This window comes from Bufo bufo, chromosome 2, assembly GCF_905171765.1.
Source record: "Bufo bufo chromosome 2, aBufBuf1.1, whole genome shotgun sequence".
In the NCBI taxonomy this organism is placed as follows: Eukaryota; Metazoa; Chordata; class Amphibia; order Anura; family Bufonidae; genus Bufo; species Bufo bufo.
In genome coordinates, this window is record NC_053390.1 from 41,568,232 (window position 1) to 41,593,778 (window position 25,547).

At 43.0% G+C, this 25,547-nt stretch overlaps 1 protein-coding gene across 1 annotated transcript in view; it reads left to right on the plus strand.

Annotated features, from left to right (window-relative positions):
• Window positions 1-235: 235 nt before the first annotated feature.
• PRLR (prolactin receptor) overlaps window positions 236-25,547 on the plus strand; it is a 32,195-nt gene continuing 6,883 nt past the window's right edge. Inside the window, exons 1-5 of the mRNA XM_040420985.1 lie at window positions 236-468; window positions 19,497-19,605; window positions 19,736-19,868; window positions 23,077-23,246; window positions 24,758-24,927. Of these exons, the coding sequence (XP_040276919.1) occupies window positions 19,542-19,605; window positions 19,736-19,868; window positions 23,077-23,246; window positions 24,758-24,927 (537 nt within the window). The 5' untranslated portion in view covers window positions 236-468; window positions 19,497-19,541. The remainder of the gene's footprint in view (window positions 469-19,496; window positions 19,606-19,735; window positions 19,869-23,076; window positions 23,247-24,757; window positions 24,928-25,547) is intronic.

The window sequence follows — 25,547 nt, forward strand, 5'->3', positions numbered from 1 at the left end:
CTCACCAGTCTCACGACCCTAGCCATTTGCGCCCATCACCTTATAAGATGGGAATACCTCTTTAAATGACAAACTCAGCACTGCTACATCTACATGATAAAGCAAATAGGCACCTAGGCCAGGAAGCAGCAGATGCCCCTAGTTTCGCAGCCTCCTCTCCTGTAAATCACAATGTGTGAGTGCATTTCCAGGAGGAGGAGGAGGAGGAGGCTGGGTTTTGCTGGCAGCTGTGACGTTCCCATCATGGGCAGGGACGGTCAGGATGAGAAGTGAAGGGTTTTAAACCTAAGAAGAGCCGGGAGAAGGCTGGGAATCCTGCTGGGCACAGGGCGACCATTCCTGCCCGGGCACAGGAGGCTCACCCGCAGCCGAAAATCCCTGGGAATATGGGGGACGCAGAGCAGGACGCTGCTGCCTGGGATTATGCGGTAATGCACAGCAAGGATTGCCCTCTGCTGCTATGGACAGGTAATAGATGTTCTGTATTGCGTATCCGGGTAATAGATGTAGCAGAGCTGAATTTGTCATCTCGTTCTTTGTCGCGGTCCTGTTCGTGACAAGATGGCACGATGGGTTGTGCACAATGGGAAACTTGGCTCTGCTACATGTACATAGGTACAGTATGTATGTGTGTATGTGTGTACATATACATTAGCGGCATCTCGTTACAATGTATCTCTCCAGGAGGATATACCGTATACAGGGCGGCTACTGCCAGGATACAGATACAGGGGTCTCCGCTGTATACGCACTGGCACATTGCAACAGAACATTCCCTATGGCAGCGATCGCAGTGACCGCAAAGTTATTACGACCCCCATCGCGCTGTGTATGACTCCTCCGATATAGACTGTAGCTATTTGTAGACTGAATAGGAGCAGTTTAGAATGGGTCACGTAACCTAGCAACAGCAACACTTGGATACAAACTGCTATTATGTAATGCGTGACCTGCACCCCCAGATTGGGATTAGTAGTCTGTACCCACAGCCCCGTACTGGAACTGGAAGCCGTTACCCCTTTGATGGGATCAATGGACCACACCCCTCACGTGTGAGATTAGTGGCCTGCGCCCCTCAGATCGGGATTAGTGGCCTGCGCCCCTCATATTAGAATTAGTAGGCAATAGCCCTTTGATTAAGATTAGTGGCCTGCGCCCCCAGTGTTCTGCTCTGCCAGATTATGATAAATGGTCTGCGCTTTCTTTATGAGATTGGTGGTCTGCACCCCCCTTAGCTGGGATTAGTGGTCTGTACCCCCCTTAGCTGGGATTAGTGGCCTGCAGATTGGAATAGGTGGCCTATAAACTTTTCTTGGGATTAGTGGGCAGCACCGCTCAGATTAGGATTAGTGGGCAGCACCCCATATATTAGGATTGGTGAGCAGCACCCCTTATATTAGGATTAGTGGGCAGCATCCTTCGGATTAGGATTAGTGGGCAGCACCCCATATATTAGGATTAATGGGCAGCACCCCTCCGTTTAGGATCAGTGGGCAGCACCCTTTATATTAGGATTAGTGGGCAGCCCCCCTCCAATTAGGATTAGTGGGCAGCACCCCTCCGATTAGGATTAGTGGGCAGCACCCCTCCGATTAGGATTAGTGGGCAGCACCCCTCGGATTAGTGAGCAGCACCCCTCCGATTAGGATTAGAGGGCAGCACCCCTCCAATTAGGATTAGTGGGCAGCTCCCCTCCGATTAGGATTAGTGGGCAGCACCCCTCCGATTAGGATTAGTGAGCAGCAACCCTCCGATTTGGATTAGAGGGCAGCACCCCTCTGATTAGGATTAATGAGCAGCACCCCTCCGATTAGGATTAGTGGGCAGCACCCCTCCGATTAGGATTAGTGGGCAGCACCCCTCCGATTAGGATTAGTGAGCAGCAACCCTCCGATTTGGATTAGAGGGCAGCACCCCTCCGATTAGGATTAGTGGGCAGCACCCCTCCGATTAGGATTAGTGGGCAGCACCCCTCCGATTAGGATTAGTGGGCAGCACCCCTCCGATTAGGATTAGTGAGCAGCACCCCTCGGATTAGTGAGCAGCACCCCTCCGATTTGGATTAGAGGCAGCACCCTATAGATTAGGATTGGTGAGCAGCACCCCTCCGATTAGGATTAGTGGGCAGCACCCCTCCGATTAGGATTAGTGGGCAGCACCCCTCCGATTAGGATTAGTGAGCAGCACCCCTCCGATTAGTGAGCAGCAGCCCTCCGATTTGGATTAGAGGCAGCACCCCTTAGATTAGGATTGGTGAGCAGCACCCCTCCGATTTGGATTAGAGGGCAGCACCCCTCCGATTAGGATTAGTGAGCAGCACCCCTCCGATTTGGATTAGAGGCAGCACCCCTTAGATTAGGATTGGTGAGCAGCACCCCTCCGATTAGGATTAGTGGGCAGCACCCCTCCAATTAGGATTAGTGGGCAGCACCCCTCCGATTAGGATTAGTGAGCAGCACCCCTCGGATTAGTGAGCAGCACCCCTCCGATTTGGATTAGAGGCAGCACCCCTTAGATTAGGATTGGTGAGCAGCACCCCTCCAATTTGGATTAGAGGGCAGCACCCCTCCGATTTGGATTAGAGGGCAGCACCCCTCCGATTTGGATTAGAGGGCAGCACCCCTCCGATTAGGATTAGTGGGCATCTCCCCTAGGATTAGTGGGCAGCTCCCCTCCGATTAGGATTAGTGGGCAGCACCCCTAGGATTAGTGGGCAGCACCCCTCTGATTAGGATTAGTGAGCAGCACCCCTTATATTAGGATTGGTGAGCAGCACCCCTCCGATTAGGATTAGTGAGCAGCACCCTTTATATTAGGATTAGTGGGCAGCGTTTTTGAGTTCCGTTGTGTTTCTGTTTCTGTTCCGTTTTTCCGTATGCCATGTACAGTATACAGTAATTACATAGAAAAAATTGGGCTGGGCATAACATTTTCAATAGATGGTTCAGCAAAAACGGAATGGATACGAAAGACATACGGATGCATTTCCGTATGTGTTCTGTTTTTTTTGCGGACCCATTGACTTGAATGGAGCCACGGAACCTGATTTGCGTCCAAATATAGGACATGTTCTATCTTTCAACGGAACGGAAAACGGAAATACGGAAACGGAATGCTTACGGAACACATTCAGTTTTTAATGCGGAACCATTGAAATTAATGGTTCCGTATACGGAACACAAAAAAACGGCCCGTACACTCGCAAGAAAAACGATCGTGTGAACTAGGCCTAAGATGAACGGGCTGTATTTCCAGATTAGGATAAATCTGTGCTCCCCCTCTGGGGACTGGTGGCCTGCCCCGTCCAGATTAGGATTGTACCCCCAGATTACTCCCGTCCTTAAAACTAAAATGAGAATCGGAATACCGGTTGACGTCGCTCTCGGCCGCGGCGTCGCTGCAATGTGAACGGACCAGATCCGCCGCTCTCTGGCCTCCAAGAATCTTTTAATTACCAGGAGGACGCTGTATTTTCGGGAGGGGGCGATACACCCACAAATCAGGTGCCAGATATGGTCATCAGGACTCGGCAGCGAGGTGAGGGACGCGCCGCCATGTGCCAGGGTTCGTATGACGGTGGGCATGCTGGGCAGGCGGATGACTCTGGAAGATCAGATTACCCAGCTTTCCCAGTAATAGCAGGAACGTGGGAAAGCTGGGTGACCATGTCCGCCGTAGGACCCCCATCACCGGTGGTCACCCAGCATCTCCGTGGCGCAAGAGTTGGTTTTAGAGGGAAATTCTCTTTAATTTACGGATTTACGGAGCGATATCGCGTCTATTACCTATCCTGCTATATAATGCGTTAGAGGCGGCGTTTCGTATGCTACCATATGTTGCACAGCACCTGACAAAAGCGGAAAGCGAGGGGTTAACAGGGCCTATGACTGGCAATCAGACTACACTAGTGCCTTTGGCGCCACCCAGTGGCCGCTGTTGGACCTGCGCTGGCACAAGTGGCTGGCACTCAGCTGGTCAGATTACGGTCCTATTGGATAAGATGGAGGGTGTGACGGGCGTGAACCTGACCGGTGAGCGGCGGTGGCGTTGTCATCCTGCCAGCAGTCTGCAAGGAGAGAAGGGGGAGAAGTGGGATTATCCTCATTCTTCATGTCTGGAAGGGAACAGTCCTCTCTAAATGTACAGAGGTAGCAGAGCTGGGTTTGTCATTTGGCACAACTGGTCGATAAGGATGCTATTCTGTGGTTTTACCTTGGACTGCGGTGTTTTAAAGGGGCCTTACAGATAATGATGATCATTAGCAATATGTCTGGGCAATTTGAGCACATGGGGTGTTCTCATTCTGGAGGGTCTGGTGTGTCGAGCGGTGGCACCCACGGGCTGCGGAGGAGTCCCCCCATATCCAGCTAGTCATCGGGGTACCAAGTTGGATGTGCAGCATCCTTGTAGATCTCTGTGCACGTCCCTTTAAGGACTAGAATAAAAATAGGACAGGGAGAGTAATCATGATGCAGCGTCAAATTACAAATTCAGCTCTGCTACATATATGATGTGAGGTTTGGTCATTTGGGGCAGTGACAGATGTTTCATGGATACGCATTGTCCCATCCCAGGATTATGAAGGTGTAGAGCAATGCATGGGGTGCACCGACACTACATCATCTTCGGAGAAACAGTAACATCCGACTGCTGTTACCAAATTTTGTCAAAAGTGGGTGTTACCCATGTAATACCTGGGATTACCTTCAGGGGGCGCAAGCGTCCTGTGGGGCTAATGTGTGGTAGATTGCAAATACAATACTGTCCGTATATAGATGTAGCGGATCTGATTTTGTCATTTAATCCTTTCTTAGGCCTCTTTCACACGACCGTTTTTTTGCGTTCCGTATACAGAACCATTCATTTTAATGGTTCCGCAAAAAAAAACGGAATGAACTCCGTATGCATTCCGTTTCCATATTTCTGTTTTTCCGTTCCGTTGAAAGATAGAACATGTCCAATTATTGCCCGCAAATCGCGTTCTGCGGCTCCATTCAAGTCAATGGGTCCGCAAAAAAAAACGTAACACATACGGAAATGCATCCATATGTCTTCCGTATCCGTTCCGTTTTTGCGGAACCATCTATTGAGAATGTTATGCCCAGTCCAATTTTTTCTATGTAATTACTGTATGCTGTATATGGCCTCATGCACACAACCGTTGTTTGGTTCCGCATCCGAGCCGCCGTTTTTGCGGTTCGGCCTCGGACCCATTCACTTGCTCCGTTCAGTGGCCCCGCAAAAAAAAATGTCCTATTCTTGTCCGTTTTGCGGACAAGAATAGGCATTTCTACAATGGGCCGCCCGTTCCGTTCCGCAAATTGCGGAAAGCACACGGGTGGCTTCCGTTGTTTGCGGACCGCAAAAAACGGAACGGTCATGTGCATGAGGCCTATGCCATACGGAAAAACGGAACGGAAACACAACGGAAACAACGGATCCGTAAAAAACGGACTGCAAAACACTGAAAAAGCCATACGGTCGTGTGCAGGAGGCCTTATGAACTCTTTAAAACTTTGAAGTGAACATGCAGCCCTACGTTAAAGCCACATCATGGGACCAAATTACTAAGTCAGCCCTGCTACATCTGTTTTGAAAACACACTTTTTAGAACATTGAATTTTACCTTCGCCTTTGTCAGACTACAACCCCCAACATGCCCTGAAAGATGCAGGATCTGTAGTGCAATTACCAGCCACTGGGTTGTTAGGCATAATAACACAGGCAATCTACAGATGTAGCAGTGCTGAACGTGCTCTGGTTTACCTGCTGTCCTGTCTAAAACTACTGAGTTTTCAATTACTTGTTCCAGATGACAAACAACTCTGCTACATCTGGACGGCTTCCTTTGTGTTGCTGTTGACTTGGATATTTATCTAGTTTACTTCATGACATTTCCCTCAAGAAATAAAACAAAATCTTGGTTTTAGGAGCTCACAATCACCATTTATGACGTGTAGATGTAGCAGAGCGGAGTTTGTCATTAATCTATATGTGCGCACCAGGCTATTTTGTAGGTGTCAAACGACAAACAGCTGGCATACATCTGACTGCTCTGCGACAACTACGTATCATCTGCTCTGCTGTCACTGAGATCTCTATGGCTTGGCTGTATCTGACAGCTCTCCTAGAACTTAACTATGTCAAATTCAGCTCTGCTACATCAGCTGGATGTCTTGCAAACAAAAGCCTGGCAAATTCAGCACTACTGCATAAACTAGCTAGTCTACACAATCTACATCTCACAAACTCCACTATGCCACATCTGACAGCTCTCCTGGAACCTACATCTGTCAAATTCGTCTCTGCTGCATAGACTAGATCTCCTTTAACCGACACCTGACAAATTCGGCACTGCTGCATCTAATAGCTTGTCTGCAATCGACATCCCACAAACTCCACTATGCCACTTCTGACAGCTCTCTTAGAACTCCCACCTGACAATCTCAGCTCTGCTGCATCAGCTAGCTATCCTACAAGTGATGCCTTGACACATTTCGACTTGATAGCTCTGCTAGAAGTACAATTACTCCGCTCTGTTGCATCTCTCCTATAACCCTTATCAAACACGACTTTCTGCATCTGACAACCACAACCACAGCTGAATTTTCCTAGAACATAGGTGACAAACTCAGCTCTGCTACATCTGACAGTCCTCCAGGGACCTACAGCTAACAAACTCGGCCTTGCAGCATCCAATGGCTCTCCTAGAACCTACATCTAACAAACTTTGCTTTCCTGTACATGACAACACTTAGGCCTCATGCACACGACCGTTCCGTTTTTTGCGGTCCACAAACCGCGGATCCGCAAAACACGGATGGCGTCCGTGTGCATTCCGCAATTTGCGAAACGGCACGGACAGCCTTTACTATATTTTTTGCGGGGCCACGGAACGGAGCAACGGATGCGGACAGCACACGGAGTGCTGTCCGCATCTTTTGCGGCCGTAGGAAGTCAATGGGTCCGCATCAGACTTGCCAAAACTGCGGCTCGGATGCGGACCAAAACAATGGCCGTGTGCATGAGGCCTTAGACCCCACTTCTGTCAAACTCTGCTCTGCTGCATCAAATAGCTCTAATACAACCAACACCTGACAAATTTAGTTCTGCTGCATCTGACAGCACTCCTAGCACGTACAAGTGGCAAACTCAGCTCTGCTGCACCTGACAGTTCTCCTTCATCTAACAAGCTCAGCTCTTCTGCATTTGCTAGCTTTACGTCTGACAAACTCAGCTCTGCCGAATCTGTCATTTTCATGTGTATGTTATGAAGCGACGTGTGATGGGTTTCATTGTTGAATCAATTCCACCTGCTGTAAAAAAATAAATATATATAATAATACTACAACCCCCATCAGCCTCCAGTCATTTCAACAGAGAGCAAAGCAAGAGACAGAATAACCTGATGCCAAAGCTTTCACGTACTTCTGGTTGTGCGGTGGACGCACATGGCGGTGATGTAAGCAGCATAGCCATAGGCGTCACTGGTTTCTATTGTGCTATATATAGGCTTAAAGGGTTTGTCCTCTCTCTGAAAATTATTAGGGCGTCTGGATGTAATGGGGGGTGGGAACAACGCCCTTTATTAGCCAGAGTGAAGGGATGCTGCAGATATCAACCGTTAGTCTCGGGGGGACTATTTAATTAAGAAGGGCTTTCAAAGTGAGCAACCCCTTTAAACACACCCATATGGCTCTTTTTTTTTTTCAAAATTGAGGTTTGAGGGCCCCACATGTCATGCTCCGCCCCTCAGGTTCCAAGTGGGACGCAGTGTATCAGTTTTGTCCAGAGTGTGTGTGCAAACGTATTACTTTACTACATGTTCATGTCCATATGACAACACTTCCTGCCTAGCCTTGTTCAGCTTTATCATAGGGACAGTTACACGGACGATGCCCCTTGACTTCAGTCATCATATGGGCTTGGTGAAGACCCCATGGCGGTGCCCAATCCTCCACAGTATATCCTTCTACCCTTCCATATTGCCCCCTCTGCTGGCAGCCATGTGCAATAGCCTCAGCATTCTCATTATGTTGTTACTCAGATGGTTCAGGCCAGGGATGGACATAATGTACCTGCAACCTACGCAGTAGGGCAGGGGCCCAGGAGGTAACGGGACCCACTGTCTTTACTAAACCGCATAAAGCTAATAAAGTTCCTTAGAGAGACCTAATGTGGGCTCAGGGCTGAGCTATTAGAGAGCAAGGAGCCCATATACCTTCTTGCACAAGGGTCCTCTGAGGTCTTGGTCCACCCCTGGTCTGTAGCTCCTCTATGTCTGTGTCCCTATGACAACACTACTTGTTTGTTTAGCTTGCTTTGTGATAGGCATGCTCCCCATTTGGAAAACTCTATCTAGGGCAAATTGGGGCTTGGACTTGGGATATAGGCTAGCCCGAGCTAGGCTTGTTACTTCCTATGGGCTCCAAAGGAACTACATTGTCTGCCTCTATGGTACTGATGCCTCCTTCAAAGGGTTTTCCAAGATTCTGATATTGGTTACCTTAGGTGAGGTCATCATTAACAGGTCGGCTGAGGTCCGACTCCTGGCAACTCTGGTTGGGGCTGCAACCTCCTCACCACTTACCAAGCACAGCGCTGTCCAATGGATAGGGGCCATGCTTGGTACTGCAGCTCATCTCCATTCACTTGAGCAGTGCCTATGAATGTGATCTCACCAGAACGCCATGGCGTCATCAAACAGCTTATTGGATAGACCATCAATATCAAAACCCCTTTTAATATGTAGATCCAAACCTCCATCCACTTTATTGGGTCTGTCTTTGATCAGTATATGTAAAATATTGCCATAACCTATGCATGGGGTTCATGTCGACCCCATAGCGGTTCCCAATCCTCTGTAAATCATAAGTCACATACAGCACACCCCTTTACCTTTGCAAATTGCACCCTCTTCTGGCAGCTGTATGAAATGACGCATAGTCTATAGCAACATTCTCACTATTTTGCTGTGGCTGTAGTTCAGGAAGCCAGGGCGGATACATAAGGTCTGCACTGCTCTAGGCCTGTGAACAGAGCTGGGCTGTGTGATTTCAGTCCTATGAGGTAACTGTAGGACAGAGGTGTTCTCACATGCGCTTGTGTAAACAAAGACAAAGCATCAGCGCTTCTTAAAAAAGAAACTCCCCTGTAATCCAACTTAGCTTTATTTACATAGCTGAGCTGTGTGCGAGGAGCAGGTTGTTTGTAGTATTGATTGAAACAACAGCGCCACCTGGTGTGTGCAACTTTTTTTTTATCCCAGGTCAAAGACAGTGGGAAAAAACCTGCAATTAAAATATCAAATGTTGTGACTAACTAGCCACACCCCTCCAATAGAACATCACTAATTATGGTTGATCCTGCACAATCACCCACAAGGAATCTGGGGCTGACAGACGCCACCCCAGCAATGGCCGGGCTTGACAAAAATTTGGATGCAGGGTGCTTGACTTCAGTAATACCCTCTGACGACCATGGCACCAGCAAAAGAAGGGGTTCCCATTGTACCCACACAGTCAGCCCCTGCTACACTCTAATGCATTGCAATCCAGTCTAGACAATGCTCTGTGAGCTAAACAGCCCGGTCCCCAGACTGATACATTGTAACAAACTAGCAGAGTTGTATCCAGTCTAGACAATGCTCTGTGAGCTAAACAGCCAGGACTCCAGACTGATACATTGTAACAAACTAGCAGAGTTGTATCCAGTCTAGACAATGCTCTGTGAGCTAAACAGCCCGGACCCCAGACTGATACATTGTAACAAACTAGCACAGTTGTATCCAGTCTAGACAATGCTCTGTGAGCTAAACAGCCCGGACTCCAGACTGATACATTGTAACAAACTAGCACAGTTGTATCCAGTCTAGACAATGCTCTGTGAGCTAAACAGCCCGGACTCCAGACTGATACATTGTAACAAACTAGTACAGTTGTATCCGGTCTAGACAATGCTCTGTGAGCTAAACAGCCCGGACTCCAGACTGATACATTGTAACAAACTAGCAGAGTTGTATCCAGTCTAGACAATGCTCTGTGAGCTAAACATAGTTTGTTACAATGTATCAGTCTGAAGTTCTGGCTGTTTAGCTCACAGGTCATTGTCTACACTGGATACAATTATACTAGTTTGTTACAATGTATCAGTCTGGAGTCCGGGTTGTTTTAGCTTACAGAGCATTGTCTGGACTGGATACAACTCTGCTAGTTTGTTACAATGTATCAGTCTGGAGTCCACTGTTTAGCTCACAGAGCATTGTCTAGAACTAGCTATGGACAGGATTACTGCTTCTGAATGGAAACTAAGGTGTCCTTATTCACTGACAGTAGGCACATACAGTCATGTGAAAAAATTAGGACACCCTTTGAAAGCATGTGGTTTTTTGTAACATTTTTAATAAATGGTTATTTCATCTCCGTTTCAACAATACAGAGAGATTAAAGTAATCCAACTAAACAAAGAAAACTGAAGAAAAGTCTTTTCAAGATCTTCTGTAAATGTCATTCTACAAAAATGCCTATTCTAACTGAGGAAAAAGATAGGACACCCTCACATGTATTCCCTCTTAAATTGGCTCAGATCTCACACAGGTATATCACACCAGGTGCACATAATTAGTAGATCGTTACTCTGCATGTTGAATGAGGCTTGCCCTATTTAAACCTCAGACATTTAGTTTGGTGTGCTCCTGACTGTTGAAGTGAGAGTGAGCACCATGGTGAGAGCAAAAGAGCTGTCAGAGGACTTCAGAAAAAAGATTGTAGCAGCCTATGAGTCTGGGAAGGGATTTAAAAAGATCTCAAAAGATTTTGAAATCAGCCATTCCACTGTCCGGAAGATAGTCTACAAGTGGAGGGCTTTCAAAACAACTGCCAACATGCCCAGGACTGGTCGCCCCAGCAAGTTCACCCCAAGAGCAGACCGCAAGATGCTAAAAGAGGTATCCAAAAACCCTAAAGTGTCATCTCGAGAACTACAGCAGACTCTGGCTACTGTTGATGTAGAAGTACATGCCTCTACAATCAGAAAGAGACTGTACAAGTTTAACTTGCATGGGAGGTGTGCAAGGAGGAAACCTTTGCTTTCCAAGAGAAACATCGAGGCCAGACTGACATTTGCCAGCGATAAAGTTGACAAAGACCAGGACTTCTGGAATAATGTTCTTTGGACAGATGAGTCCAAAATTGAATTATTTGGACACAACAGCAGAGGACATGTTTGGCGTAAACCAAACACAGCATTCCAAGAAAAGAACCTCATACCAACTGTGAAGCATGGAGGTGGAAGTGTCATGGTTTGGGGCTGCTTTGCTGCAGCAGGACCTGGTCAGCTCACCATCATAGAATCCACGATGAATTCTACTGTGTATCAGAAGGTGCTTGAAGAACATGTGAGACCATCAGTTAGAAAATTAAAGCTGAAGCGGAACTGGACCATGCAACATGACAATGACCCAAAACATACTAGTAAATCAACCAAAGATTGGCTGAAAAAGAAGAAATGGAGAGTCCTGGAATGGCCAAGTCAAAGTCCAGATTTGAATCCCATTGAGATGCTGTGGGGTGACTTGAAAAGGGCTGTACGTGCAAGAAACCCCTCAAACATCTCACAGCTGAAAAAGTTCTGCATTGAGGAGTGGGGTAAAATTTCCTCAGACCGATGTCGAAGACTGGTAGATGGCTACAAGAACCGTCTCACTGCAGTTATTTCAGCCAAAGGAGGTAACACTCGCTATTAGGGGCAAGGGTGTCCTATCTTTTTCCTCAGTTAGAATAGGCATTTTTGTAGAATGACATTTACAGAAGATCTTGAAAAGACTTTTCTTCAGTTTTCTTTGTTTAGTCGGATTACTTTAATCTCTCTGTATTGTTGAAACGGAGATGAAATAACCATTTATTAAAAATGTTACAAAAAACCACATGCTTTCAAAGGGTGTCCTAATTTTTTCACATGACTGTATCTTGAAAAAAGTGAGAAATTGAAACACAAAGTAGATTAGTCTATACACCAATCAATAGTTAATATTAACTTTAAAAATGAAACCTCTGTAAGGGGTTAATGAATTGCTCCCTGTTTGTGACCAATCCATGAACCGCTGCTTATTGTCACACATTTTTGGGGATTGCAAGTTGGGATTACGGCAGGAATTCTAGGACCTGATCCTGTTACTGTAGGACATTCCGGCGCTCTCAGGACACGCTCCTCATACTTCACCTCACATTCTTACTGAAACCATGGATTCCTTTGTTTAATTTTAGAATTTTGTGTTTTCTTTCAGAGCCAAATGTTTCTATATAAAGAAACAACAGAAACAATGTATCGCTGTGTATGATGCTTTAAAGGGCAACTCTTATTTTAGAAAAGCTTTGACACAGGGATCAGCTCAGTGATTTTAGTCCATCATTTAAGCGATTAAATGGATCCCAGGGCCTAGACCGCACCGATCCAAACTTCTGTCATGTGACTGTGAATTTTTTTTTTTAATGCCAGCGGCCCTTTAAGTATAAATCCCTGGCGACTACTCCCTTAAAGTGAACCTCCACTTTGAAATACCATTGGTTATGTTATGGAACTTACCTAGACAGCCGGCTAGCAGAGTGTAGCAGAGATGTTATTCTCCATCTTGGGACAAACGATCTGGCTTGCAATGAGGTTTCAAAGGTGAAAGAAGCTTTTCACACACTTGGAAAGGATATATGGGAGGTTGCATCAACTGTTTCATTCTCTGCAGTTTTGCCTGTGCATAACCTTCAGCATGACAGGAAGATGCGCATTAAGGAATTCAATGTATGGCTTGGTGAATGGTGTCTGAACCAAGGGTTTGGCTTTGTGTCTCATGTTAGCTCTCGTTGGAATGGAAAAGAACTGTACAAGAAAGATGGTTTGCATCTTTCTCTCAAAGGAACGGATGTCCTCGGTGAACAGTTCCAGGTATTTGCTAAGAAGCATTTAAACTAGGAAAGGGGGGCAAAAGAGTGATAATCCAGCAGTCCGACTGCCCCCCGGAACAATGCCAGAAGAGGCCAGTAGCACAAAGGTTAAGAAATGACAAGCTCAGAGTCTTGTCTACAAATGCTCGCAGTTTAGGGAATAAGATCAATGAACTTGAGGCTATAATGGCATCTGAGAATATAGATGTAGTGGCTGTTAGTGAGACGTGGTTCAAGGGGAGTAATGACTGGGATATATCAATACCAGGGTTCTCTCTATACAGGAAAGACAGAGAAGGCAAGAAGGGGGAGGGGTGGCCCTGTATGTGAAAGATAGCATAAAATCTAACTTGATACAAGTTAGCGAGAACAATTTAGAGTCAGTTTGGGTTACCCTGCAACTTGATAATCATAAGATAACTCGTGTAGGTGTGATATATAGACCACCTAGCCAAGTCAAAGAATTAGATGATCTACTAGTTGAGGAAATAGCTAAAATGACATTGAAGGGGGAAGTTATCATTATGGGAGACTTCAATCTTCCAGATGTAAACTGGAAAACCAAAATAGCTAGTTCTGCCAGGAGTACAGATATTCTAAATTCCCTACTGGGATTATCTCTACAGCAAGTAGTGGAGGAGCCAACCCGGAAGGAGGCCATTTTAGATTTAGTATTCACAAATTGGAATTTGGTATCTGATATTACTGTAGGGGAAAGCTTGGGATCTAGTGATCACCAGTCAGTGTGGTTTACTATAAGTACAGTGACTGAGTCACATCACAAAAATTAGATTAGTGGTATACGAGTCCCTATCAGACTGGAACAGTTTCAATGGAGTCCAGGAGAAATGGGACTACTTAAAAGTGGCACTATTGAAGGCAACAGAAAATTGCATTAGGCTTGTCAGTAAAAGCAAAAAAAGGAAAAGACCACTGTGGTACTCAGCAGAAGTGACCAAAATCATTAAAAACAAAAAGATAGCATTTAGGAATTATAAAAAAAAAATAAACGAGGATGACAGGCAAATTTATAAGATTAGGCAGAGAGAGGCCAAACAAGTTATAAGAGCTTCCAAAGCACAGGCAGAAGAGAAATTAGCTCAGTCAGGGAAAAAAGGCTATAAGACATTCTTCAGATACATAAATGAAAAAAGGAAACTAAAACAAGGAATTACCAAATTAAAAACAAAAGAAGGAAGGTATATGGAAGAAGATAAAGAACTAGCTGACTGCCTCAATGAATACTTCTGTTCAGTTTTTACAAAGGAAAATGAAGGAGAAGGACCTCAGTTAGGAAAGAAGACTAATGAATCTGTTGATGCATGTGTCTTTACAGAGGAAGAGGTTCTAAGTCAGCTGTCTAAAATTAATACAAATAAGTCACAGGGGCCTGATGGGATACACCCAAAGCTATTAAAAGAGCTCAGCGGTGAACTAGCAAATCCATTAGCAGATTTATTTAACCAATCACTGGCATCAGGAGTCGTCCCAGAAGATTGGAAATTAGCAAATGGTGTGCCCATTCACAAGAAAGGTAGTAGGGAGGAATCGGGCAACTATAGGCTAGTAAGCCTGACCTCAATAGTGGGGAAATTAATGGAAACCATACTTAAGGAGAGGATTGTGGAACATCTAAAATCCCATGGATTGAAAGATGAAAAACAGCATGGGTTTACTTCAGGGAGATCATGTCAAACTAATCTTATTGATTTTTTTGATTGGGTGACTAAAATAATAGATGGAGGAGGTGCAGTAGACATCGCTTATCTAGACTTCAGTAACGCTTTTGATACTGTCCCACATAGAAGGCTTATCAATAAATTGCAGTCTTTGGGCTTGGACTCCCATATTGTTGAATGGATTAGGCAGTGGCTGAGGGACAGACAACAGAGGGTTGTAGTCAATGGAGTATATTCAGACCAAGGTCTTGTTACCAGTGGGGTACATCAGGGATCTGTTCTGGGACCCATATTGTTTAATATCTTTATCAGCGAAATTGCAGAAGGCCTCGATGGTAAGGTGTGTCTTTTTGCTGATGGCACAAAGATTTGTAACAGGGTTGATGTTCCTGGAGGGATACACCAAATGGAAAAGGATTTAGGAAAACTAGAGGAATGGTCAAAAATCTGGCAACTAAAATGTAATGTTGATAAGTGCAAGATAATGCACCTGGGGCGTAAAAACCCAAGAGCAGAATATAAAATCAGTGATACAGTCCTAACCTCAGTATCTTCAGTAACCTCAGTAATATCAGGAAGTACCGTATTACTTTACTGAGAGAGTAGTGGATGCATGGAATAGCCTTCCTGCAGAAGTGGTAGCTGCAAATACAGTGAAGGAGTTTAAGCATGCATGGGATAGGCATAAGGCCATCCTTCATATAAGATAGGGCCAGGGGCTATCCATAGTATTTAGTATATTGGGCAGACTAGATGGGCCAAATGGTTCTTATCTGCCGACACATTCTATGGATCGTCCCACGCTTGACCCCATTCATGGAAAAATGTTCTTTCCCAGTCTGGCTACTGCTCCCGATGCAGCCTGCCATTGACAGCAAGCACACTGCTGATAATGACCCAGATGCAAAGTTCTGGACAGCCAATGATCAGTACTCAGAAGGACATGTCCAAAATGGCGGGTGTCAGGTTCAAATCCTAGAGGGTGACGGTCAAAAGGGTGGAATACTAGCCAGGATACTACAAGCAGGCAGGAATGATAACCACCTTAAATAAACCAAAGGGGATAAATAAAGGGGTTTTCCAGTATTAAAAAAACATGGCTGCTTTTTTCCTACAAACAGCGCCTCCCCCGCCCATAGGTTGTGTCTGGTATTGCAGTTCGGCTCCATTAAAGTGAATGGGGCAGGGATGCAATATCGCACACAACTGGTCGACATTGTAGGGGCTACCTTTGGAAGAAAGCAACCCCTTTACTTTACAATTTCTACTGTTTTCAATTTGTGACATCTTACTACGTGGAAACCATCAACAAGTTGCCATTTACAGATCCGTTTTTTTTGTAATATAAGATAGCACATAAGGCCGAAAAAAAACATTTGTCCATCCAGTTCGGCCTGTTATCCTGCAAGTTGATCCAGAGGAAGGCAAAAAAAACCTGTGAGGTAGAAGCCAATTTTCCTCACTTTAGGGGAATAAAAAATTCCTTCCCGACTCCAATCAGGCAATCAGAATAACTCCCTGGATCAGCGACCCCTCTCTAGTAGCTATAGCCTGTAATATTATTACCCTCCAGAAATACATCCAGGCCCCTCTTGGTCTCTTTTAGTGATCTCACCATCACCACCTCCTCAGGCAGAGAGCTCCATAGTCTCACTGCTCTTACCGTAAAGAATCCTCTTCTATGTTTGTGTACAAACCTTCTTTCCTCCAGGCGCAGAGGATGTCCCCTCGTCACAGTCCTGGGGATAAATAGATGATGGGAGAGATCTCTGTACTGCCCCCTGATATATTTATACATAGTAATTAGATCTCCCCTCAGTCGTCTTTTTTCTAACGTGAATAACCCTAATGTTGATAATCTTTCAGGGTACTGTAGTTGCCCCATTCCAGTTATTACTTTAGTTGCCCTCCTCTGTACCCTCTCCAGCTCTGCTATGTCTGCCTTGTTCACTGGAGCCCAGAACTGTACACAGTCCTCCATGTGTGGTCTGACTAGTGATTTGGAAAGTAGTAGGACTATGTTCTCATCACGGGCATCTATGCCCCTTTTGATGCAACCCATTTTCTTACTGGCCTTGGCAGCAGCTGCCTGACACTGGTTTCTACAGCTTAGTTTGCTGTTTATTAAAATTCCTAGATCCTTTTCCAAGTCAGTGTTACCGAGTGTTTTATAATTTAGTATGTACGGGTGACTTGCATTATTCCTTCCCATGTGCATAACCTTACATTTGTCAGTGTTAAACCTCATCTGCCACTTATCTGCCCAAGCCTCCAATCTATCCAGATCCCTCTGTAGTAGTATACTGTCCTCTTCAGGGTAAATTACTTTACACAGTTTAGTGTCCTCTGCGAAAATTGATATTTTACTATGCAAGCCTTCTACAAGATCATTAATAAATATATTGAAGAGAATAGGGCCCAATACTGACCCATGAGGTACCCCACTAGTGACAGTGACCCAATCTGAGTGTGTACCGTTAATAACCACCCTCTGTTTTCTATCACTCAGCCAGTTACTTACCCACATACAGACGTTTTCTCCCAGTCCGAGCATTCTCATTTTATATACTAACCTTTTATGTGGTACAGTGTCAAATGCTTTGGAGAAGTCCAGATATACAACATCCATTGATTCGCCGCTGTCAAGTCTAGAACTTACTTCCTCATAGAAACTGATTAAATTAGTTTGACATGACCGATCCCTCACGAAGCCATGCTGATATGGCGTTATTTGCTTATTTCCGTTAAGATGCTCTAAGATAGCATCTCTTAGAAAACCTTCAAACAGTTTACCCACAACAGATGTTAAACTTACCGGCCTATAGTTTCCAGGCTCTGTTTTTGGACCCTTTTTGAATATTGGCACCACATTTGCCATGCGCCAATCCTGTGGGACATTCCCTGTCAGTATAGAGTCCGCAAATATCAGAAATAAGGGTCTGGCTATGACATTACTTAATTCCCTTAGGATACGGGGGTGTATGCCATCTGGTCCTGGCGATTTGTCTATTTTGATCTTTTTAAGTCGCTGTTGTACTTCTTCCTGGGTCAGACAGGACACTTTTAATGGGGAATTTATTTCAACATTCAGCATTTCATCTGACAGTTTATTTTCCTCAGTGAATACATTGGAGAAAAAAATATTTAACAGCTTTGCTTTCTCCTCGCCGCTCTCTGCGACTCCCCCCTCATTACTCTTTAAAGGACCGACACCTTCAGATTTATACTTTTTAACATTTATATAATTGAAGAACATTTTAGGGTTAGTTTTACTCTCTTTGGCAATTAATCTATCGGTCTCTAGTTTGGCCGCTTTTATTTGTTTTTTACATGTTCTATTTTTTTCCTTATAGTTTTTCAGTGCTTCCGTGCTACCCTCCTGTTTTAGTGTTTTATATGCTTTCTTTTTGTCATTTATTGCTTTCTTTACAGTTCTGTTTATCCACATTGGGTTATTTTTGTTCCTTAACCTTTTATTCCCATACGGTATGTACCTCTCACAATGAGATTTTAGGATGCTTTTAAAGATATCCCATTTTGTGGCTGTATTTTTATTTTTGAGGACTTTGTCCCAGTTAGTTAGGCCTATGGCCTCTCTTAGTTGGCTAAATTTAGCTTTTTTGAAGTTTGGTATTTTTGTTCCTCCCTGTAGAAACGCTCTTTTGAATGATAATTGGAAGGTTATTACTTTATGGTCACTATTTCCCAGGTGTCCCCCAACCTGCACGTCTGTTGTTCTGTCAGGCCTATTGGTTAATACTAAGTCCAGTATGGCCGTCCCTCTAGTCGGGTCCTGAACCAGTTTAGAGAGGTAATTGTCTTTGGTTATTGCCAAGAACCTGTTTCCTTTATGAGATATACAAGTTTCAGTTTCCCAGTCTATATCTGGGTAGTTGAAGTCCCCCATAATAACCACCTCATTATGATTTGCCGCCTCGTCTATCTCGTTTAGTAGTAGATTTTCTGTGGACTCTGGTATATTAGGTGGTTTATAGTAAACTACTATTAGTAATTTATTATTGTTTTGCCTCCATGTATTTCTACCCACAGTAACTCCACATGTTCATGTCCCTCACTTATATCTTCTCGGAGTGTGGGCTTTAGACAGGACTTTACATAAAGGCAGACCCCTCCCCCTCTCCGGTTTTGACGATCCTTTCTAAACATCTTATGCTATGTGTCATCCACAGATCCCCTCCATAATTTAATACTTTGGGTGCATTACAGAGCCCTGTTATGATAGGGCAGAGAGTCTGCACTGAATATTACTGTACTGAACCCTTTTCAAATGGCCTGTGGTACTGGGCGTCTTGGATTAGAATGTGGAATCCGGTAGATCTGCAATCAGTACTTAAACTGTGTTTCCAAAAAATGTACACAGATCTTTGTGATCATGCAGTGGAGTGATTTTATGATAGAGCTCCAGTACATGGAGGGCTGGAAGGCTTCCCGTAACCTGGCCTGGATATATTCCAGTAAGCCATTGTCAGAGAGCTTCATACCGTAACCTGATGCTTCATATTGACCGGGTTATTGTATCCTGCTCAATATCCTTACTTTGGTTTCTCTGTCATAAGAGGCCACAATGAACAGAGTAGTCCAGCCAGGGTGTCTGATGGGGTTCTTACAGCCCCTCTGCGACATAAGACAACAGTATAATAAATAGCAGATGCTACGTTGGGGGCCCTTGTTTTAGGTGCTTTTCAATTGCAGCCACTAGGGGTCAGTGTTTTGCATTGTTGCAAGTTTTATGGCCTTTATGTAAAACAACAGTGACATCTGCAGGCCAGAGAGGGCACTACACTCCCAGATTTAAAAAGCAATGCTCATGCATAATGTGCATACATACATCCATGAAACCAAATGTTTTTTTCTCTTTTAGTGAATCCTTAATTGTCCAGCTTTGAACTTGAAACCAGCAGCCATAATGCTGCAGAAGGTGATCTGTATCCTGCTGGTACCACTTGTATTTAAAGCAACAGCATTAAATGGCAAGTATTTTAATAATAATTAAAAAAAAAAAAAAAAGGTTATCACATCCTGTCTTTTCCATTAATATTCAATTTCTCAGATGTATCAGATTCTGAGAAAGCTGATTACTCATTTAGTATCATCCTGCAGCTCAGTCACCCCCAGGAGAACCAAGCGTCAGCCACTGCCGATCCTATGAGAAGGAAACGTTTACCTGCTGGTGGCAGCCCGGGTCTGATGGTGGGCTCCCGACTAACCACTCTCTAATGTACTGGACAGAAAAGTAAGATTGGAGTATTATACTAGTTATATTCTTGTACATAGGAGCAGTATTATAGTAGTTATATTCTTATATATAGGAGCAGTATAATAGTAGTTATCTTTTTATACATATTATAGTATCTACCGTATTTTTCGCCCTATAAGACGCACCTGATGATAAGACGCACCTGGGTTTTTGAGGAGGAAAATAAGAAAAAAAAATATTTTGAACCAAAAGGTGTGCTTTTGGTGGGTTTTGAACTAATTGTGGTCTGTTATGGGGGATCTGTGGGTGACGCACTGTTATGGGGGATCTGTGGGTGACGCACTGTTATGGGGGATCTGTGGGTGACGCACTGTTATGGGGGATCTGTGAGTGACACTTATGGGGGATCTGTGGGTGACACTTATGGGGGATCTGTGGGTGACACTTATGGGGGATCTGTGGGTGGCTCTTATTGGGGTCTCTGGATGGCACTGTTATGGGGATCTGTGTATGACAGTTATGGGGGGGATCTGTGGATGACACATATATAGCATCTTATGCTATGTGTCATCCACAGATCCCCTCCATAAGTGTCCCTGTAGTGAATGACCCTCAATAATGACAGCGGGGCCCGTGCAGTGACCGTATTCTACTACACGGGCCCCGCTCACTGTATAATCGTATCTCTAATAGTTAATTGTTATGTATATAATCGCATAATCAGCGCCTGTATTCTTACAACTACAAGCGCTCGGTAGGTAGCAGAGAGGAGGGAGGAGGCAGGCCGGGAGGACGGGCGCTGGCAGCGTGAGTCACCACGTCATGCGCCTGCGCCGCCTGCTTCATTCATAAAGTGGGCTGCGCAGGCGCGTGACGTAGTGACTCACGCTGCCAGCGCCCGTCCTCCCGGCCTGCCTCCTCCCTCCTCTCTGCTATCTACCGAGCGCTTGTAAGTATACAGGCGCTGATTATGCGATTACGGTATATACATAACAATTAACTATTAGAGATACGATTATACAGTGAGCGGGGCCCGTGTAGTAGAATACAGTCACTGCACGGGCCCCGCTGTCATTATAAAAGCAGATGCCGGCCCCCAGCCCCTCCTCCCTCACAGCTGATACACCCGCCGCGCGGCATCGCGGCGGGTGTATCACTGAAAATTCTGCAAAATCAGCAGCATTCGCCGCATAAGACGCACTGCTATTTTCCCCCCACTTTTTTTGGGGGGGGGGGAAAGTGCGTCTTATAGGGTGAAAAATACGGTATATACCTGTACATAGGAGGCAGTACTATAGTAGTTATATTCTTGTACATAGTAGTTGTATTCTTGTACATAGGTGGCAGTATTATAGTAGTTATATTCTTGTACATAGGGGCAGTATTATAGTAGTTATATTCTTGTACATAGGGGCAGTATTATAGTAGTTATATTCTTGTACATAGAAGGCAGTATTATAGTAGTTATATTCTTGTACATAGGAGCAGTATTATAGTAGTTATATTCTTGTACATAGGGGCAGTATTATAGTAGTTATATTCTTGTACATTGGAGACAGTATTATAGTAGTTATATTCTTGTACATAGGAGCAGTATTATAGTAGTTATATTCTTGAACATAGGAGCAGTATTATAGTAGTTATATTCTTGTACATAGGAGGTAGTATTATAGTAGTTATATTCTTGTACATAGGAGCAGTATTATAGTAGTTATATTCTTGTACATAGGAGCAGTATTATAGTAGTTATATTCTTGTACAGAGGAGCAGTAATACAGTAGTTATATTCTTGTCTATAGGAGGCAGTATTATAGTAGTTATATTCTTGTACACAGGAGACAGTATTATAGTAGTTATATTCTTGTACACAGGACCAGTATTATAGTAGTTATATTCTTATACATAGGAGCAGTATTATAGTAGTTATATTCTTGTACATAGGGGCAGTATTATAGTAGTTATATTCATGTACATAGGAGGCAGTATTATAGTAGTTATATTCTTGTACATAGGAGCAGTATTATAGTAGTTATATTCTTGTACATAGGGGCAGTATTATAGTAGTTATATTCTTGAACATAGGAGCAGTATTATAGTAGTTATATTCTTGAACATAGGAGCAGTATTATAGTAGTTATATTCTTGTACATAGGAGCAGTATTATAGTAGTTATATTCTTGTATATAGGAGCAGTATTATAGTAGTTATATTCTTGTACATAGGAGCAGTATTATAGTAGTTATACTCTTGAACATAGGAGCAGTATTATAGCAGTTATATTCTTGTACATAGGAGGTAGTATTATAGTAGTTATATTCTTGTACATAGGAGCAGTATTATAGTAGTTATATTCTTGTACATAGGAGCAGTATTATAGTAGTTATATTCTTGTACATAGGAGGCAGTATTATAGTAGTTATATTCTTGTACATAGGAGCAGTATTATAGTAGTTATATTCTTGTACATAGGAGGCAGTATTATAGTAGTTATATTCTTGTACATAGGAGCAGTATTATAGTAGTTATATTCTTGTACATAGAAGGCAGTATTATAGTAGTTATATTCTTGTACATAGGAGGTAGTATTATAGTAGTTATATTCTTGTACATAGGAGCAGTATTATAGTAGTTATATTCTTGTACATAGAAGGCAGTATTATAGTAGTTATATTCTTGTACATAGGAGGTAGTATTATAGTAGTTATATTCTTGTACATAGAAGGCAGTATTATAGTAGTTATATTCTTGTACATAGGGGCAGTATTATAGTAGTTATATTCTTGTACATAGGAGGCAGTGTTATAGTAGTTATATTCTTGTACATAGGAGCAGTATTATTGTAGTTATATTCTTGTACATAGGAGCAGTATTATAGTAGTTATATTCTTGTACATAGGAGCAGTATTATAGTAGTTATATTCTTGTACATAGGAGCAGTATTATAGTAGTTATATTCTTGTACATAGGAGCAGTATTATAGTAGTTATATTCTTGTACATAGGAGCAGTATTATAGTAGTTATATTCTTGTACATAGGAGCAGTATTATAGTAGTTATATTCTTGTACATAGGAGCAGTATTATAGTAGTTATATTCTCGTCTATAGGAGGCAGTATTATAGTAGTTATATTCTTGTAAATACTGTAGATGGCAATATTATAATAGTTATTTTCCGTTTCAGTTTTTTGTTTTTTGCTCACGAAGCATTGTCTAACATGAATATCTCATGATTTTTTTTATGCAGAAATAAAACACCAGTTGAGTGTCCAGATTATCACACTTCAGGTCCAAACTCTTGCTACTTCAGTAAAGCTCATGTCTCCATTTGGATGTATTATGTTGTCATCGTGAATGCCTCCAATGCTCTCGGGTGGAACGCATCTAAGCTCTTTGGATTTGAGGCACTTGACATAGGTAAGTAATCTGCAAAATAACACAGACACATGACTAATGGTTGATGACTAATGGTTGACACATGGAGGTACTACGCTGGTAACATTTAAGTTTCAGCCTTGTATCAGCTTTATAAACAGATTCCCTAGTTTAGGGATGCCCAACCTGCAGCCCTCCAGCTGTTGTAAAACTACAACTCCCACAATGCCCCGCTGTAGACCGATAGCTGTAGTCTGTCCAGGCATGCTGGGAGTTGTAGTTTTGCAGCAGCTGGAGGGCCACAGGTTGGGCATCCCTGCCATAGTTGATTACAGAGGTGGCAGAGCCGAATTTAATACTAATTGGGACAGTACGAGTTGTGCCTTATAACTCTCGAGGAGTTGAAATAATGCAGTTCTGTGTATAAGCACAGTCCATACTTCTGCAACGTTTCAGCTCAACTCAATGGAGCCTCTGTCAAGCAATGAATCGTGTTCCCCGCACCATATATATATATACATATGTCAATTATGTTATTAGATGGTCGCCTAATAAATCAAGTGTAAAAAATACAGTATTTATATCAATAAGTGTGAGAAACATTGCATAAATACAAATCCACTGTTATATTGCAAACAACTATCCATCTCTCATATCTATCTATGTAATTTTCTATCTATCTATCTATCTATCTATCTAATATCTATCTATCTATCTATCTATCTCATATCTATCTATCTATCTATCTAATATCTATCTATGTAATTTTCTATCTATTATCTATCTATCTATCTATCTATCTATCTAATATCTATCTATCTATCTAATATCTATCTATTATCTATTATCTATCTATCTATCTAATATCTATCTATTATCTATCTATCTATCTAATATCTATCTATGTAATTTTCTATCTATTATCTATCTATCTATATCATCTATCTCTCTCGTATCTATCCATCTAATACCTATCTCATATCTATCTATGTAATAATCTATCTCATTTCTTTCTTTCTTTCTCTCCCTGCCTTTCTCTTTATAGATATAACATCTGTTCTTGAGCTGTCATCTTGCATCTACTGTATACGTTCCGTAAATAGGCCATAGCTTAGTAGCTGAGCTGTACAATCCTATAGCCTGTGTATATTTATCCCGAGGCTTCTATAAATATGTCCCTTTTATATTTATCAGCAGTTTTAGGTGGACCTCACCAGTAGCTGTAGACATCACGTAGCACGTCTTCAGCTCAGTACACACAAATTGTTTGGAAAGTAACTAAAAGATTTTTTTTATGTCATTAGAATCATAAATATACACTACTGATCCCCGGGTCACACGACTGATCGTTTGATCGGCGGTGATATTGGGGATCCTACTAGATACAGATGTCACTGTAGTAGAACTGATTTCCCCTGTACCTAGGGTCACCTGTCAGATGGTACCTAGGGCTCTATGACCTAGGAGCTTCAAGTTGCACTTCTGTCATTATAGTAGAAAATAAATTATTTTATTAGATTAAATTTTATGTTCATCTTCTTTATTCTTTTTAGTGCAACCTTACCCTCCCAGAAACCTCTCCTTCTCCTATGAGGGTTTAGAATCCAGCTTGCCCTTTCTTATGGTAAAATGGAAGCCACCAGAGAAGGCTGATGTTAAAACCGGGTGGATGACACTAAAGTATCAAGTGCGCCTTAGAGAGGAGAAGAAACAAATCTGGGAGGTAAGTCACGGCAAAAAGAGCTATATAGTAGAGCTTATTCATTGTAGAACTTTAAAAACTTGGGGGCTCGTCCGGGATCGTTTTCAGAAAATCGAAGAAAAAATTGTGATACTTTCAAAGTCTCTCTGAGCCTCCGACCACTGTCATCCAATTTTTTTTCTCGTAATGATTGTGCTTTAACGACAAACTGTAATCCAATGGCTGTAATCCCCTGCAGTGTAACATCAATGGTGGCATTCAGTGGCTTTCATGGGACGTTACATCACTAGGAATGCAATACCACTATCTCTAAACTCTGCCGCTGTCGTCTGAAGTTCTACAAGGCATTTCTCTCTGGTCATCTAAGAGAAATCCGAAATGAGCTTTAAAAGTGATTGAAGTAGATTATGTAACTCGTGAAATTCAACTGTTTCCAATATTTTATGTTGATTTACACATCCAGCATCACCATGTACTGTATCTGACTCCTACAATGCATTAACTAAGCAAATTCTGAATTTAGTTTTGGGTGTAACTAGAGAAGAAAACTTTATCAGTTTAGATACATTGGCTTTACTGCAAAAAGGCTGCTATATACACATCTTTTTTTTTATGATTTCCTAAATTTTTATTTCCCATTC